This window comes from Cicer arietinum, chromosome 2 (assembly GCF_000331145.2).
Source record: "Cicer arietinum cultivar CDC Frontier isolate Library 1 chromosome 2, Cicar.CDCFrontier_v2.0, whole genome shotgun sequence".
Classification (NCBI taxonomy): domain Eukaryota; kingdom Viridiplantae; phylum Streptophyta; class Magnoliopsida; order Fabales; family Fabaceae; genus Cicer; species Cicer arietinum.
Window position 1 is genome coordinate 16,069,010 of NC_021161.2, and position 12,898 is coordinate 16,081,907.

Genomic DNA, 12,898 nt, shown 5'->3' on the forward strand with positions numbered 1-12,898 from the left:
TCAGACTAACAACATCGATTGTGGGTACTATATATTGCGATTCATGAAGGAGATTGTTGATATGAATCAAACTATAATCCTAGAAACAATACGATATTTTTCATTATTTGACTTTCATATATAACTTATTTATGTCCAATTTTTATATCGCACAGTACTTTGACAATTCCAGTCCAACATACTCTGAAAAAGATCTAATTGAAATAAAGGAAGACTGGTTCAGTATGTGATTGAAATGAAAATTATTTGATTTGCTGGGAAATGGCATGCTGCAAGGGATAGTTATATGAATATATGGTAGTTTTGTTATGTGTAGTTCTGATAGTTATATGTATATGAATAAGGGACATTTGAAAAGTTGTGAATATGTAGTTATATGAATATGTATATAGTTTTGTGTTGTTGTCAATATGTGAATATGTATATGAATATGTTGTGAACTGATTGTGTAAATATGTAAAGTTATAAAGTTAAATTATAAAGTTATACAGTTTTGTTGTTGTGTATTGATTGTGTACTGATTGTGAACTGATTGTGTGAACTGATTGTGAACTGATTCTGGATGAAAATGATTTTTGAAAAAAAAACTAAAAGACAGCTTTGTAATAGGTGCATAATAATGCATCTATTGAATGCACCTTTTACAGCGCTTTTTCAAAAAAGCACTGTAATAGGTGCATAATAATGCATCTATTGAATGCACCTTTTACAGCGCTTTTTCAAAAAAGCACTGTAATAGGTGCATAATAATGCATCTATTGATTGCACCTTTTACAGCGCTTTTCCAAAAAAACACTGTAATAGGTGCATAATAATACATCTATTGAATGCACCTTTTACATCGCTTTTTCCAAAAAGCGTTGTAAAACGAGTATAACAAGCGTGCAATATATCTACCTATTTTATAGCGCTTTTTATTTTAAAAAGCGTTGTTGTATCTTTTACAGCGCCGGATGCTATAGGGCTTATTTTTATAAAAAAAAAAACGTTGTAAATGGCTTAAAAAAAAACGCTGTAAAATAGGTTTTTTCGAGTAGTGCCTTGATTTAATTACTAACATTTCAGGTATTTCAGTAAACTAAATAAATTATGTATTAATATATTATCCTTGAATTTTCAACTTTATTAATTATTTCTTTATTGATGTATACTTAATTAATTTATATTTTTTTTCTCTACAACCAACAATAAATACTACAATTCTATAAAAAAAAATAATTATTATAATGAATATTGAATGATAAAATTGTAAAAATAATATCAATTGTCAATAAATTTAATATTGTTATTCGTCTTAATTCTTGTGCTTTGATAAACAAGATCTTATATTTAGAGGCAGAGATAACATAGTGTTGGTAGAGTATTACCTTCACATCCGAGACTATGGAAATCATCAAAAGTAATTTTAATAAGTTACTGATGCATGACCTTTAGGAAAAAAATATTGTTGACGAAGGATACATATGGTCTTAAATTTAACTATCTAAAGCGATCTCTAATTTCAATTTCTAATTTGGTCACTAAAGTTGGTCACAATTCGGAAGCTACACATTTGGCCACCAATTCAGTTGTTACATATTCGATTATCAAGTCTAATGTAATATGTTAAAACGACATGAGTAATATATGTTGAGTATGTGACAAAAGAATAAATTGTCTCCTACTCATTGTTTGACAACAAATGCATAGTACACAATGAATTAGTTACACTCAAGCTTATCATTTGTCAACATCAGAGAATAACACCAAATGTGTCAAAGAACCAAATTGTATCTGACATTTACATTTTGCCAAATCAAATGAAGCACCAAAGACGTTTTGATATGATAAACAATTCAACATATGGTACAAGATATAGAGACATCATCTGGCCAAGTTGATCATCAACTTATATGTTCATAAATGTGAAGAAAACATGTGCATTAGCTTCGATCAAAATCAAGAAATCATTGAAGGAAAAAGAAAGGAAAGTGAAGTATGAGCAAAAGATCGAGATGTCATTGTTAGGTCTTTAGCCTCTTGAATTGTTGTTACTTTTGGTCTCTACTTGCTAGGAAGACTTTGGAGGATCTTCTTAACATGATCAGATTAAGTATAACGCTTTTGGAGAATCTTTAATCCGGAGACTAAAGTTTGAAATCTAGAAAACATTTTTTCAATGTCTTCATCCTCTTCCATTTGCAGCTTCTTTATTTCTTTATATTTCGAACTCTTTGAAAGTGATATATCATTCATCATAAAAGTCATGGATTAATGACACATCTTATATTGTTTCTATTGATCAACGTTGAGATCTTTTCTAGATATTTCAACACTAACAACATCTGTAGGAGTTTCATAGTCGTCTTTGACTATGTCCCAAAGTTCAGAATCATGTTAGATGTAGAAACTTCTTAACCAATTCTTCTAGTATTCAAATCTTTCTCCATCAAACAAAGGAGGCGTGTTAGTATTTTCACTTGTAGCTTCATCACCATAGTTAGTCATAATATATATATATATATATATATATATCTTTACTCAAACACTGATAAGTGTTTAGCCTAGAGACCAAGATCTAATGGCATTTGTAGAGACAAAAACACAAGAAATGGGGTGAATTGTGTTTTGTTTAAAAACTAGTGATTTTTATAGCAAGAATAAGTAAAATGAAAAGTACAGAGATAAGGATAGACACACAAGTCAATTTATTTTCGTTCACAATCAACACGTTAACTATGTGCAGTCCTTTCACATTGAATGATTTAATCCACTAATCACTGATAGTATCACACGTTCACTAACACCTTCTAGTCAAACTGACTATGTTCAAGTCTTTTCAACCTTCTAGCCTAGTACGTTCAAGTGATTGAGGGAAACAACCACTAATGGGCCAAGTTACAATAATGTTTTAGATGGTTTTCTGAAAAACTCTCATTCAACAATGTTTACAAGGATTGCTCTTAGAAAGTATTTTAGGTTTCTCAGCACTTATAGCTAATATAAGAGTTTTCAAAAAATTTGTGTCTATGACGACATAGATTTTTCTCTTGTTGTTTTTGTTTTTCTAGTTTGTTTTTCTTAGGGACGGTCACAAATCCTTTTACAGAAAAGCTTTGAGTCCATTAAGGTTTCTAACTATTGTGATTGCATTAAATCGACATCAACATTAAAAATCTGTCTAAATCCATCTTCATAATTGATTCAATATATTTGATAGAAATGGAAGGAAGACCAAAGAATGACACTATTAGAGAATCTCATAAACTTATTCAGTCAGAGGATAAGTCTACTATGATGAGCTGATGATGTCTGAATATTGACTTTATTAGACAATAAATTTTGTATACCAAGGTTATCAAATGCATAATTATCAATGTGAGCTTGTGTTGACAGATTCACTAGAAGCGCGTTGAGAGTGAGTTTATCGGAGTTAGTTATAGATTTTTTCAGAGCATTGTCTTGATTTTCTTGTTTATCTCAACTTTTCATCAAAGGATGCGGTGTAAAGACTTTAAAGTATATGACAAGGATCAGGACACTTAATCAAATTCATTAACGCAATAAATTATTCCTACAAAATAATTTTTGTTATCATCAAAACAATAAAGGAACATTGTTCTTCAAACATACTTGGTTCTTACAGAAGAAACATGAAAATGAGTCGATCGTGGGACGCCACGAGCCCCTTAGATGGAAATTATCAAGCATTTCCCGTGTAATTAGCTAATCATGGCTACATGTCTGTAGGTCACGATTTATGGTAAGTTTGATTAGTTTTTCCTATAAATACTAGCACTTGTAATATTTTCGACACACAATCAACTAAACAAGATATTTACACCATCTTTATCTTTATCAATTTATTCTATATTATTTTATGCATTTAGTTCAATACCTTAAATATTCACATCGTACTTAACACTCTTTAGAGTAGTAAAAAAACTCATAGCCGATAGACATAGTTTATTCTTCAGCGTAACTGTTTGAGGCAAAAGAAAATCAAAAGTTGCAGTTAACTGTTTCCTTGACTAAACTATGTCCATAGTTAACTATTTCCCTGAACTCCCCAACAAGTGGTATAAGAGTTTGGTTCGGCTTTATGGAAGACCGGGAGTGGGAGATCCTAGTGTGGATCAAATCTAGTGTTGTGGGTGACTCACACTTGAAGGGGAGATTGTTGGAATTCAAGTATAAGTGGTTAGTCCCTCATCGACTGAAAATGGAAGAAATGTGATATATATATATATATATATATAAGAGTGATGACTCATATATCTAATATCTTAAGATTTTAGGTTGCGATGCGGTGTCAAAATCTCTTAGAGATTATGAACTTTTAGCTAATTCTCCTATACCACAAAATGCTAATGCTCCCATCCCACAACGATGGACTAATGCCCGATCAGGTGTATGGGTGTTTATATGGGACGACCTCAAGATATAAAGAAAAACAAGAAAGAAGGCAATAGATATGTTCAATAGTTTATTCTTGTATATAATCTGCAATATCAATATTACTCTGCAAATCTGAATGAATGAACAAATTTTTCTTGTTAATTAACCAGACCACATAAAAATTGAATATGAATACTACAAACCTATCCATTTATTTTTCTCGTAACAATCATTCCCATTTGCTTCTTAATTGATGACTGTGTTTGAAAGCATAAGTCAATACAACACTTCCATCCAATCTCTTCAATACAAAAGTCTCAACCAACACATAACATCCAAATTTCTTCCATCCATTATTACTCCCTTCAAATTCTTCCACTTTCTTAATTCTAATTTCCTTTTCTTTTCCTCCAATCCATCCAACCCTTTCTTGCTCCCACTTCATTCTCTCAACTATTGCCATACTCAATCCAACACTATTCTTTTCTCCAACATTGTTGAAACTATTAAACCATAAAAAATCTTCAGCTACTACATCCATTATAGCTTCCCATCCAGAAACCACAACAACTTCCTTTTGAACAACAGCATCAACATTCACAGTGTTTTTTCCCCTCCTATCATCATCATTCTCACATGAAAACACTTGTTCCCATTTCTGCTCTAGTGTCATCTCATAAAACATTGATTTTCTCATTTCTTCTTTCAATGTTCTGTGAGTTCCTTCCTTGATAAACATAAAGGGACAATACCATTTTCCAACAACAACACTTTTTGAAAATCTGTTTGATATGGAGAATTCAAATTCTGGTTTAATCACACGGAGGGATTCATCTATACCTGATGCTTCTCCAAGACTTGAATCAGTTGATGATGTTGAAGCACTCAATTTCCACCTTCTACTTAAAAACCTTGGAGGATATCCTTCTGGAGAAACTGATTTAGCCGAGAAACCACTCCTTAAACTAACTTTGCTTCTACGAGGATACATCTCAAACTCATGATTTGTGTCATTGATATCTATTGGATGTAGTGGCACATCAGAGACAGAATTGTAGAAACAGAATGTGTCCACATCTTCCTCCTTTGAATTAATGTATGCTTCCCTGTACAAGAAAAAAAAGAAAAGAAATTACATCATTATAATATATAATACTATTCATTCACGTTCTAAATTTAACAATAGGTTTAATGCTGCTGTCGGTGTGTAACCTCTGAAGCACCCGACACTTCTGATCAAACATGTCTGATCCAACATGTCTCTGTGTTTGACATGACACATTAATTACATTTAATATCTGTGTTTCATAATGTGTAGCCTTGAAATTAGTTCCTCTACCGGCATTGAACGGTGTAGCGGGCTGTAGAACTTTTGGATCTGAATTCAAAACCAACTTGTATTCAGATCAAATGCTCAAAACCCCGTAGCACCGTACCACAACCCTAGAGAATTCAAACTTTTGAACTCATAATGGTGAAATTTGAGTAACTTTGATTTCTTGGCATAGATGAATTGAATCACCTTGAAACCATGTAACTGATATTTTGTTCAGCTGGTGTGAAATAAGTGTAGTTTAAATGACCAAAAGTTAAGGAAATATTTATTTTTCACAAAATTAATTAAGACTTACCCTCTTTTCTTCCCTTGAAGATGAATAACATAGTATTTATTGGAAGACAATGGCTGATTAACAACTGGAATGAAGGCAACATGATGATAACGAGTAGCTCGGTTGAGTGAAACGCCTGATCTATAGAACAACTCAAGGTTCATGTTTTGTGGAAAAGGTAACTCCTTAACTTCATGATACTTTCCCAACCCAAAACAAGAGGTTGGTTCCAAATCATCATCTTGAATTACAAGAATACCAGAATTTGGTCCTTCAGGTGGAGGTAATGAGAGAGCCTCTGAAGACTTTTTTAACAACGAAAGAGGCCTAGTCACATACATATTCTTCTATATTCTAATTTTTCTTCACTCACCAATACTCTTATGTTTTTCTATCTTTATATCCAAGAATAACTTGTTTAACGTTGTTCTTAATGGATATACACAAGGACATATATATATATATGTTGGATCAAATTTTATTTTGACATGGTCAATCATGGATAATTTAAAAACACGTGTATTAAATTTGACTGAAGTTACTGAAGAAAGTTTTGGATTTTTCAAATTTGGTCCCCATAGTCCATTTTGGCAAGCCTCTTTGGCTTTGTCTATTTGGACAGTTCAAACGAAAAGGAGGGACTTGTGTCATGCGATTCCAACCATCTGATCAAGCATCGTATGGCTCAAATTTTAAGGCCATAATTTTATTTAAAAAAGTTAAAATTTATCTCTAATTCAAATCCAAAAAGGAGAGAAAGAGGAAGACGCTGAGTTGTTAAGTTGAAGAGATTGGACAAGCAAACAAAAGAAAAAACAAAAAATGTTGGAGATGTTTTGTAGGTGGGGTTAAAAGTTGTTTGGCATTTCGACTTTAACAATTCATGAAATGGTTGTTATCGAACTATAGTCTACTTTATTTATAATTAATATATTAAATTATGCCCTACTATGTTCAATTTTGAATTATGGTTGCTTGTAGAGACATGAAAGCATTTTTGTTTAGTTTAAGTTTTCTAATTATTTGGTTTCAAGTATCCTCCTATTTGAAATTCTCTAGCACATGCTGCTAGTGCTGGACAACTCTACACTTATCATTGTTAATAAACATGTGTTGTTCCTCCATAAATTGTAATTATTTTTTCTTGAATTCACTTTTGTTAAATTCACAATGTGTCTCCTTAAAGATTTCTGTTGTATACATAAAAAAAAATTAAAATTACGGTAAAGTTATGAACGAGTCAAAAGGGAATTCCCAATCTCTGTTTCGTGGCACTTTCTTTCAATAATGCAGTAACTAACAAATGTATAAAGTTGTTGCCGCAGTACTAAGTGTCGCTTGTGATGGACTTACCAAAATAATACACGAAAATTGTGATCTATGTCGTGTTAATATTGCTAAGAATTTGATTTGATGCTGTAACTGCGTCTCTCAACCGTTCGATTTACATTGACGGTTTATATAATTATACTATATAAAATTGAATACGTGATCCGAACCGTCAAATCTTAAATCGACAATTGAGATCAATTATATGGTGAACTGTGTGATTGAACTGCAAGCAATCTAGATCCATATAAGTGATAATAATAGGTCAAGTGTCAATTTTGGCTACCACACACTTTTCCACATTGAAAATTTTGTAATTCCAGATTGGTTTTGGCTTAATCTTTTCATTTTAAGGAATATTATGATGTTATACTATGATTGAGATGCACTTTCTTTCTTCTTTCCTGACATTTAATTGAAAGAAAAATTTGACTAGGGACTTTCCAAGAAGTTTCTATTAGGGATTTAACTGAAGGAAAAAAGAAAAAAGCATTAGTAGACAAGAAATATAATGTCTAAAGAGCAACTACAGGTAATTTAAACAACAGACTAATACTACCATGCTAATAGAAACATGGTTTTTCTTCATTTATGTATTTGATCTGTCAGTTTTAAATTGCGGTCTGCATCTGCGATGGCAGTGTTGCAAATTTTGAAGTTTTTGCAATAGTATTGTAGCTGTAATTTAGATCGTATCAGCCGCACTCTCTTGCATTTGCCAGCAACATAAAGATTCACAACCACAATTTAAAGTCACTCAGGTTTTGAACATAAGATCTTGGTCTCTTTTCCTTGAGCTTCCTCCCCAATTTGAATGATATCTGAAAATCCATCTCCAACCTTTCATGTTTTTTCTTCCAGTTTTAACTCCTCTGTCATTGACAGTAATCCTACATGAACCTCCACTAGTCAAAACTCCTTCAGCATCATGTGGCATGAAATTTCCAGCACCTCTTATGCTTCCAAAAGCAGATAGTGTATTTTCACCCATCTTAGCATTGAACAAATCATGCTGTTTTGATTCAGATGAATAATCAAGCTTCAAATCAATAAAACTAGACTCATCCATACCTTTGAAATCACTCTCTCTTAATGAAAACACACGCCTGTTTACAACATTGTAGCTTCCATAATCAACTTCACTCTTTCTACCATTTTCACACTCAAATACAAAATCACTCCTCCTTGGCTCTGCTTCACTGTAACCACTTCTTCTTCCAGATTCTAAAATCAAACCACCATTCACACCTGAACTTCTAGCTGCAGAAATAGAACTTCTAGCACCTGATAAAACTGAATCACCACCATCTTCAGATCCAAATAAACCACCACCACCACCACCACCTCTAAAACTGCATAAAGATCTTGACCTTGATACACCCCTTTGATGATTATCAACATTCCACATCATCATCTCACTACTCTTCTCATCAAACCCACCAACACTTCTTCCACTAAAATCTTTCTTTTTCTTCTTCCTAAATAGTTTCCCAATTCTCCAAAAAGTACCATTCCTTTTTATATCCACACAATTGCTTCTACTTCTCCTCAGCACAACAACTTCTTCTTCTTTATCTTTAGCCTTAGAAATCAAATGATGTATTGGAGTTGTCTCATTCTTTTCATTCTCAATAAGAAATGAAACTCTTCCAACACTTCCTACCTCAACACTACATGAATTTCGATTCGAAGTTATCTCATCAGAGCAAGAACAAGAAGAAAGCCTTTGTTCACCACAATCAGAACAAACAAGTTTCACTAAACGTTCCTTAAGACAATAAGCACAAATACCACCACCACCAAAAGAAGAAGAAGAATAAGAAGAAGAAGGATGTTTCTTACATTGAACAAGTTCAGAGGTAGAATAGTAACAATCCATTTCATTGCTATTAAAAGCTTCAACAACACCTTTGTTTTTCTCCTTCATGGCTTCACTTTAGATTTAGTGTCAAGAATGAACTCAATACTTAGCTTGTACAAGCAGTGTCTTTGAAGCTATGAGTAATAAAAAGTTGAGAATTTTGAATATCAATGAATAAAGGGTATAATTGTAGCTGATTTTTAGAGTGAGTCGTAGCAATAGCATAGAGGCGTTTCCTTTACGTTTTCTTTGCAGAAAAAAGAAAGAGTGATTGGAAGGAAGAGAAAAAGATAAATAAATGCAAAAGAAAAGAAAAAAGCACTGGCTCATGTAGGCATTATTGTGTAGGGAAGAGACATAAACAGAAAAAGAAAAAAAATGAGTAAAGAAAACTCTTTTATGACTCCATAAATAAACACTTGCATCGCATGCATATATCTTGATCATAAATATGTGTCCATCACTTACTATGCCAATGTTCACAACTTTCAAAAACCCTTTCACATTTACATTCCTAATAAAAATCTTACTGTTGACCAAATTTTGATTTTATAAAAAAATAGTGGCTTCTAATCATCTGGTCTAGAAAACCAATGAATCTTTCATTTTATGAACTGTCAACAACATTTTTGTACAAGGATTTGTTTTTCTTCTCTTTTTCCTTGAATTTTGCAATCCTATATTTGACAATAAATGTTAACACTCCAATACCCACTTTGCATGTGTCCCCTCATTCCCTTTGAAATAGTGGGTTATGAGAAAGCAACCCTTCATAGTAACATGAGTGTGGCACGCATACTCATTTGTCCATTCTCTTTTTAGCACCCTAGACCATCATTCCTTCAAGCCAAGCTATAGTATAGTCTGTTAAACTGTGTCCCTTTTCTCGTGGATTATTGCCACGTGTCTCATGTCTCACCGACAGATCTGTCTTTTGGATCAACATTCTCTGTTGATTATAATAACATCACCAGTACTCTATTAAATTTGTCCTAATGATTGTTCCCTCCATAAACTTTTATTTATTTATTTATTAAGTTTTTAAAATGTTTTCTTCGTTTCAAAACTAGTGGTGTTTAACATTTTTGCACGTATATTAAAAATAATAATAATTAGAAAAGAAAATCTATATTTTATTAAATTATTTTTATTAATTATTGATATATTTTATTATTATTATACATATAAAATAGAATAATTTTTGAAAATAATCTAGATAGTAATTATTGAAAGGTATAATTGAAAAAAAGTAATTGAAATTATTTTGAAATTTGACAATGACGTTTATTTTAAAATAATTATTTTTATTAAAGTAACATTTATTGTAAAACTGAAGGAGTATTACTAATAAAATACACGATCATTGACACGGGTCATGCAATCAGATCATGTGAAGTTGAGTACTGCATATTAAAATAGATAATATATAAATAATTCAGATAATATATTTATTTGTAAAAAAAATTAAATATAATTGATATGAACTAATGAAGTGATTTTCAAAATTATCCAAGTAATGAAAAAACTCATAAAGGAAGTTGTTGCGTATGAAATATTTTGAACACTATTATGTTGAGTTTTGCTCAAGTTTCAAAAAATATTAATTTATTGTCTTTTATTTACTACTTATGATAGTTTCTAAATTTTATGGACGACCATCCACCTTCAAGCATCGTCGTAAATGTAAATATATTGTCACCGTTCGAGACATAATATTATTCGGTATTGGAAACTTCATAGCTGCCCTCTACGTCTTTTGATTTATTTATTTGACACTATTCAAACTATCAATCCTCTTAAGACTTCTCCAGTTACTTACAAAGATTTTCTCCTTTGGGTAAGATATTGTAAAAATTTGGGATCTATTGTTTCAATTTTACATACTAGTAAATCATTTGTTTGCATCTTTGTGTCACCTTCCATTAGTTCATGGGTTCTTAACTTTAGTGTGTCTCACCATATTACTAATAATAAAACTTTTTTCTCCACTCATTGTATTTAGTACCTTACCTAGTGTAGTCTCAGTCAATAGTTCATAAACACAATCCCAACAAATTGGAACTGTCCAAATTATCCCTTCATTGTTAGTTACATCTTTCTTTTATGTGTCAGGATGTTCTTCTAATTTAATTTATATTAGTCAAATGACTCGTTTTCATGGTTAATGACAATGTAATTTGCAGGATCGCACTTCGAAATAGATGATATATCTTGGATGTGTGTCTAATGACCTCTATTATCTCCTTGCTAAAGCAATGGTTTTTCCTATCAAAGGTTTTCCTCTTAATATAGTTATGTCATTCGAGTCTTCCCAAACTTCAAAAATATGTATCTAACCTTTTCAAGTTATCTAGCTTACATTGTGAGTCATGTTAGTTAGGAAAACAAACTCGTAGTATCATTCCCTTTTGCTTGAGTTAACTCTGATTATTTGGGGTCCTTCTCGTACTACTCATGATTTTTCCCTGTGTTCATGGTTATTTTTAATTATAAAAAAAAAAAAAAAAACGTCTAAATTATTCTCTGTTTTGGAATTAGAAAGTTCGAAAGGTTAGAAATGATTGAAAATAAAACCATTGATGAAATGTATTCAAGATTCATGAGTATTGAAAATAAATGAAGATCACTAGCTAAGACATATACGTCTAAAAAAAGATAAGAAGGATAATTAGAAGTCTACCTTGCGCATAGAGACCTATGGTCATAGCCATAACTCAACCAAACAACATAGCAGTCATAACTTAGAGAATATTACTGGATCACTAAGGGTTCATGAAGTTTTTATGGAAGGAGATAGACCTTTGAAAAAGGAAAAAGGATTGCCTTGAAAATCTCTCAAACGCAATCAAGAAAGTTCATCTTTAAAAATAGAAGAAATAGATAAACTTGGTATAAAAGAAGATGAGACTGGAGATGAACTAGCTCTCATTTCAAGGAACATTAACAGATTAATGAGAAGAAATCAACTCACAAAGAACTTTTGAAACAAAAGAGAAGGTTCTAAAGTTGAAGTTGACAAGAGTTAAATCACATGTAATGGGTGTAACAAGCTAGAACATTACAAATCTGAATTTCTGCTCAACAAGAAGGTTCATAAAAAATTTCTTTTTCAAAAGAAATCAATTTTGGAAACTTGGGATGACACAAATGATTACTCAATAGGAGAAGAAGAAGCAAACATTTGTCTCATGAACAACTCTGAAACATAAGAGGTATTCATCTCCAGTGTATGTCTTTATGCTTAAAAATGGAAAAGGAATTTTACAACCTTCTAAATGATTTAAATATTTTAAATAAAAAAATGCTTGTTTTGTAAAAAACAAGTTCAAAAGACAAATGAAGAATAGGAGAAACTTCAAACTATCATTAATGATCTAAGATTGACCATTAAAAGTTTGTAAGACTCTTACGTCAAAATATGTAAGAGATAAAAGATTTAAATGAGAAACAAAATAAACATATTTATGAACTTTCTAAAGTCCAAAAGGAAAATAATTTATTAAAAACTGAAATAAAAAAGCTCTAAAATGATTTATCTAGCTTTGTAAGATTCAATGAAACATTTCAAAACATCATTGGATCTCAGTGAGGGATTCTTGAGAACCAAATTTCTTAACAAGAAGGATAATATTTTCATCTTCATCTGAATCATTCTCTTTGCTTTGTTCTCTTGATTCAGTCTTTAAAGCAATATTTTTGTTCTTCTTTTCTTGACTTTCAT

General features: G+C 31.5%; 2 protein-coding genes across 2 annotated transcripts; both read right to left on the reverse strand.

Moving 5' to 3' along the window:
- Window positions 1-4,454: 4,454 nt before the first annotated feature.
- On the reverse strand, window positions 4,455-6,427 carry LOC101498337 (uncharacterized). The gene is made up of 2 exons (XM_004490239.4): window positions 6,009-6,427; window positions 4,455-5,483 (listed from the first exon to the last, which is right to left on the reverse strand). Exons 1-2 carry the CDS (start codon window positions 6,326-6,328, stop codon window positions 4,607-4,609), a joined length of 1,197 nt encoding a protein of 398 aa, XP_004490296.1. The 5' UTR covers window positions 6,329-6,427; the 3' UTR covers window positions 4,455-4,606.
- A 1,322-nt stretch (window positions 6,428-7,749) lies between these two features.
- LOC101498006 (uncharacterized) lies at window positions 7,750-9,574 on the reverse strand. Its single transcript, XM_004490238.4, has one exon. It carries the CDS (start codon window positions 9,241-9,243, stop codon window positions 8,074-8,076), a length of 1,170 nt encoding a protein of 389 aa, XP_004490295.1. The 5' UTR covers window positions 9,244-9,574; the 3' UTR covers window positions 7,750-8,073.
- Window positions 9,575-12,898: the final 3,324 nt, after the last annotated feature.

Excerpts from the sequence above, each read along its gene's own strand:
- LOC101498337 (XM_004490239.4), bottom strand. The coding sequence starts at position 6,328 with ATGTATGTGACTAGGCCTCTTTCGTTGTTAAAAAAGTCTTCAGAGGCT. Across the intron at positions 5,484-6,008 it reads CTTCAAGGGAAGAAAAGAGG|GGAAGCATACATTAATTCAA; the intron begins GTAAGTCTTAAT and ends TTTCTTGTACAG.
- LOC101498006 (XM_004490238.4), bottom strand. The coding sequence starts at position 9,243 with ATGAAGGAGAAAAACAAAGGTGTTGTTGAAGCTTTTAATAGCAATGAA.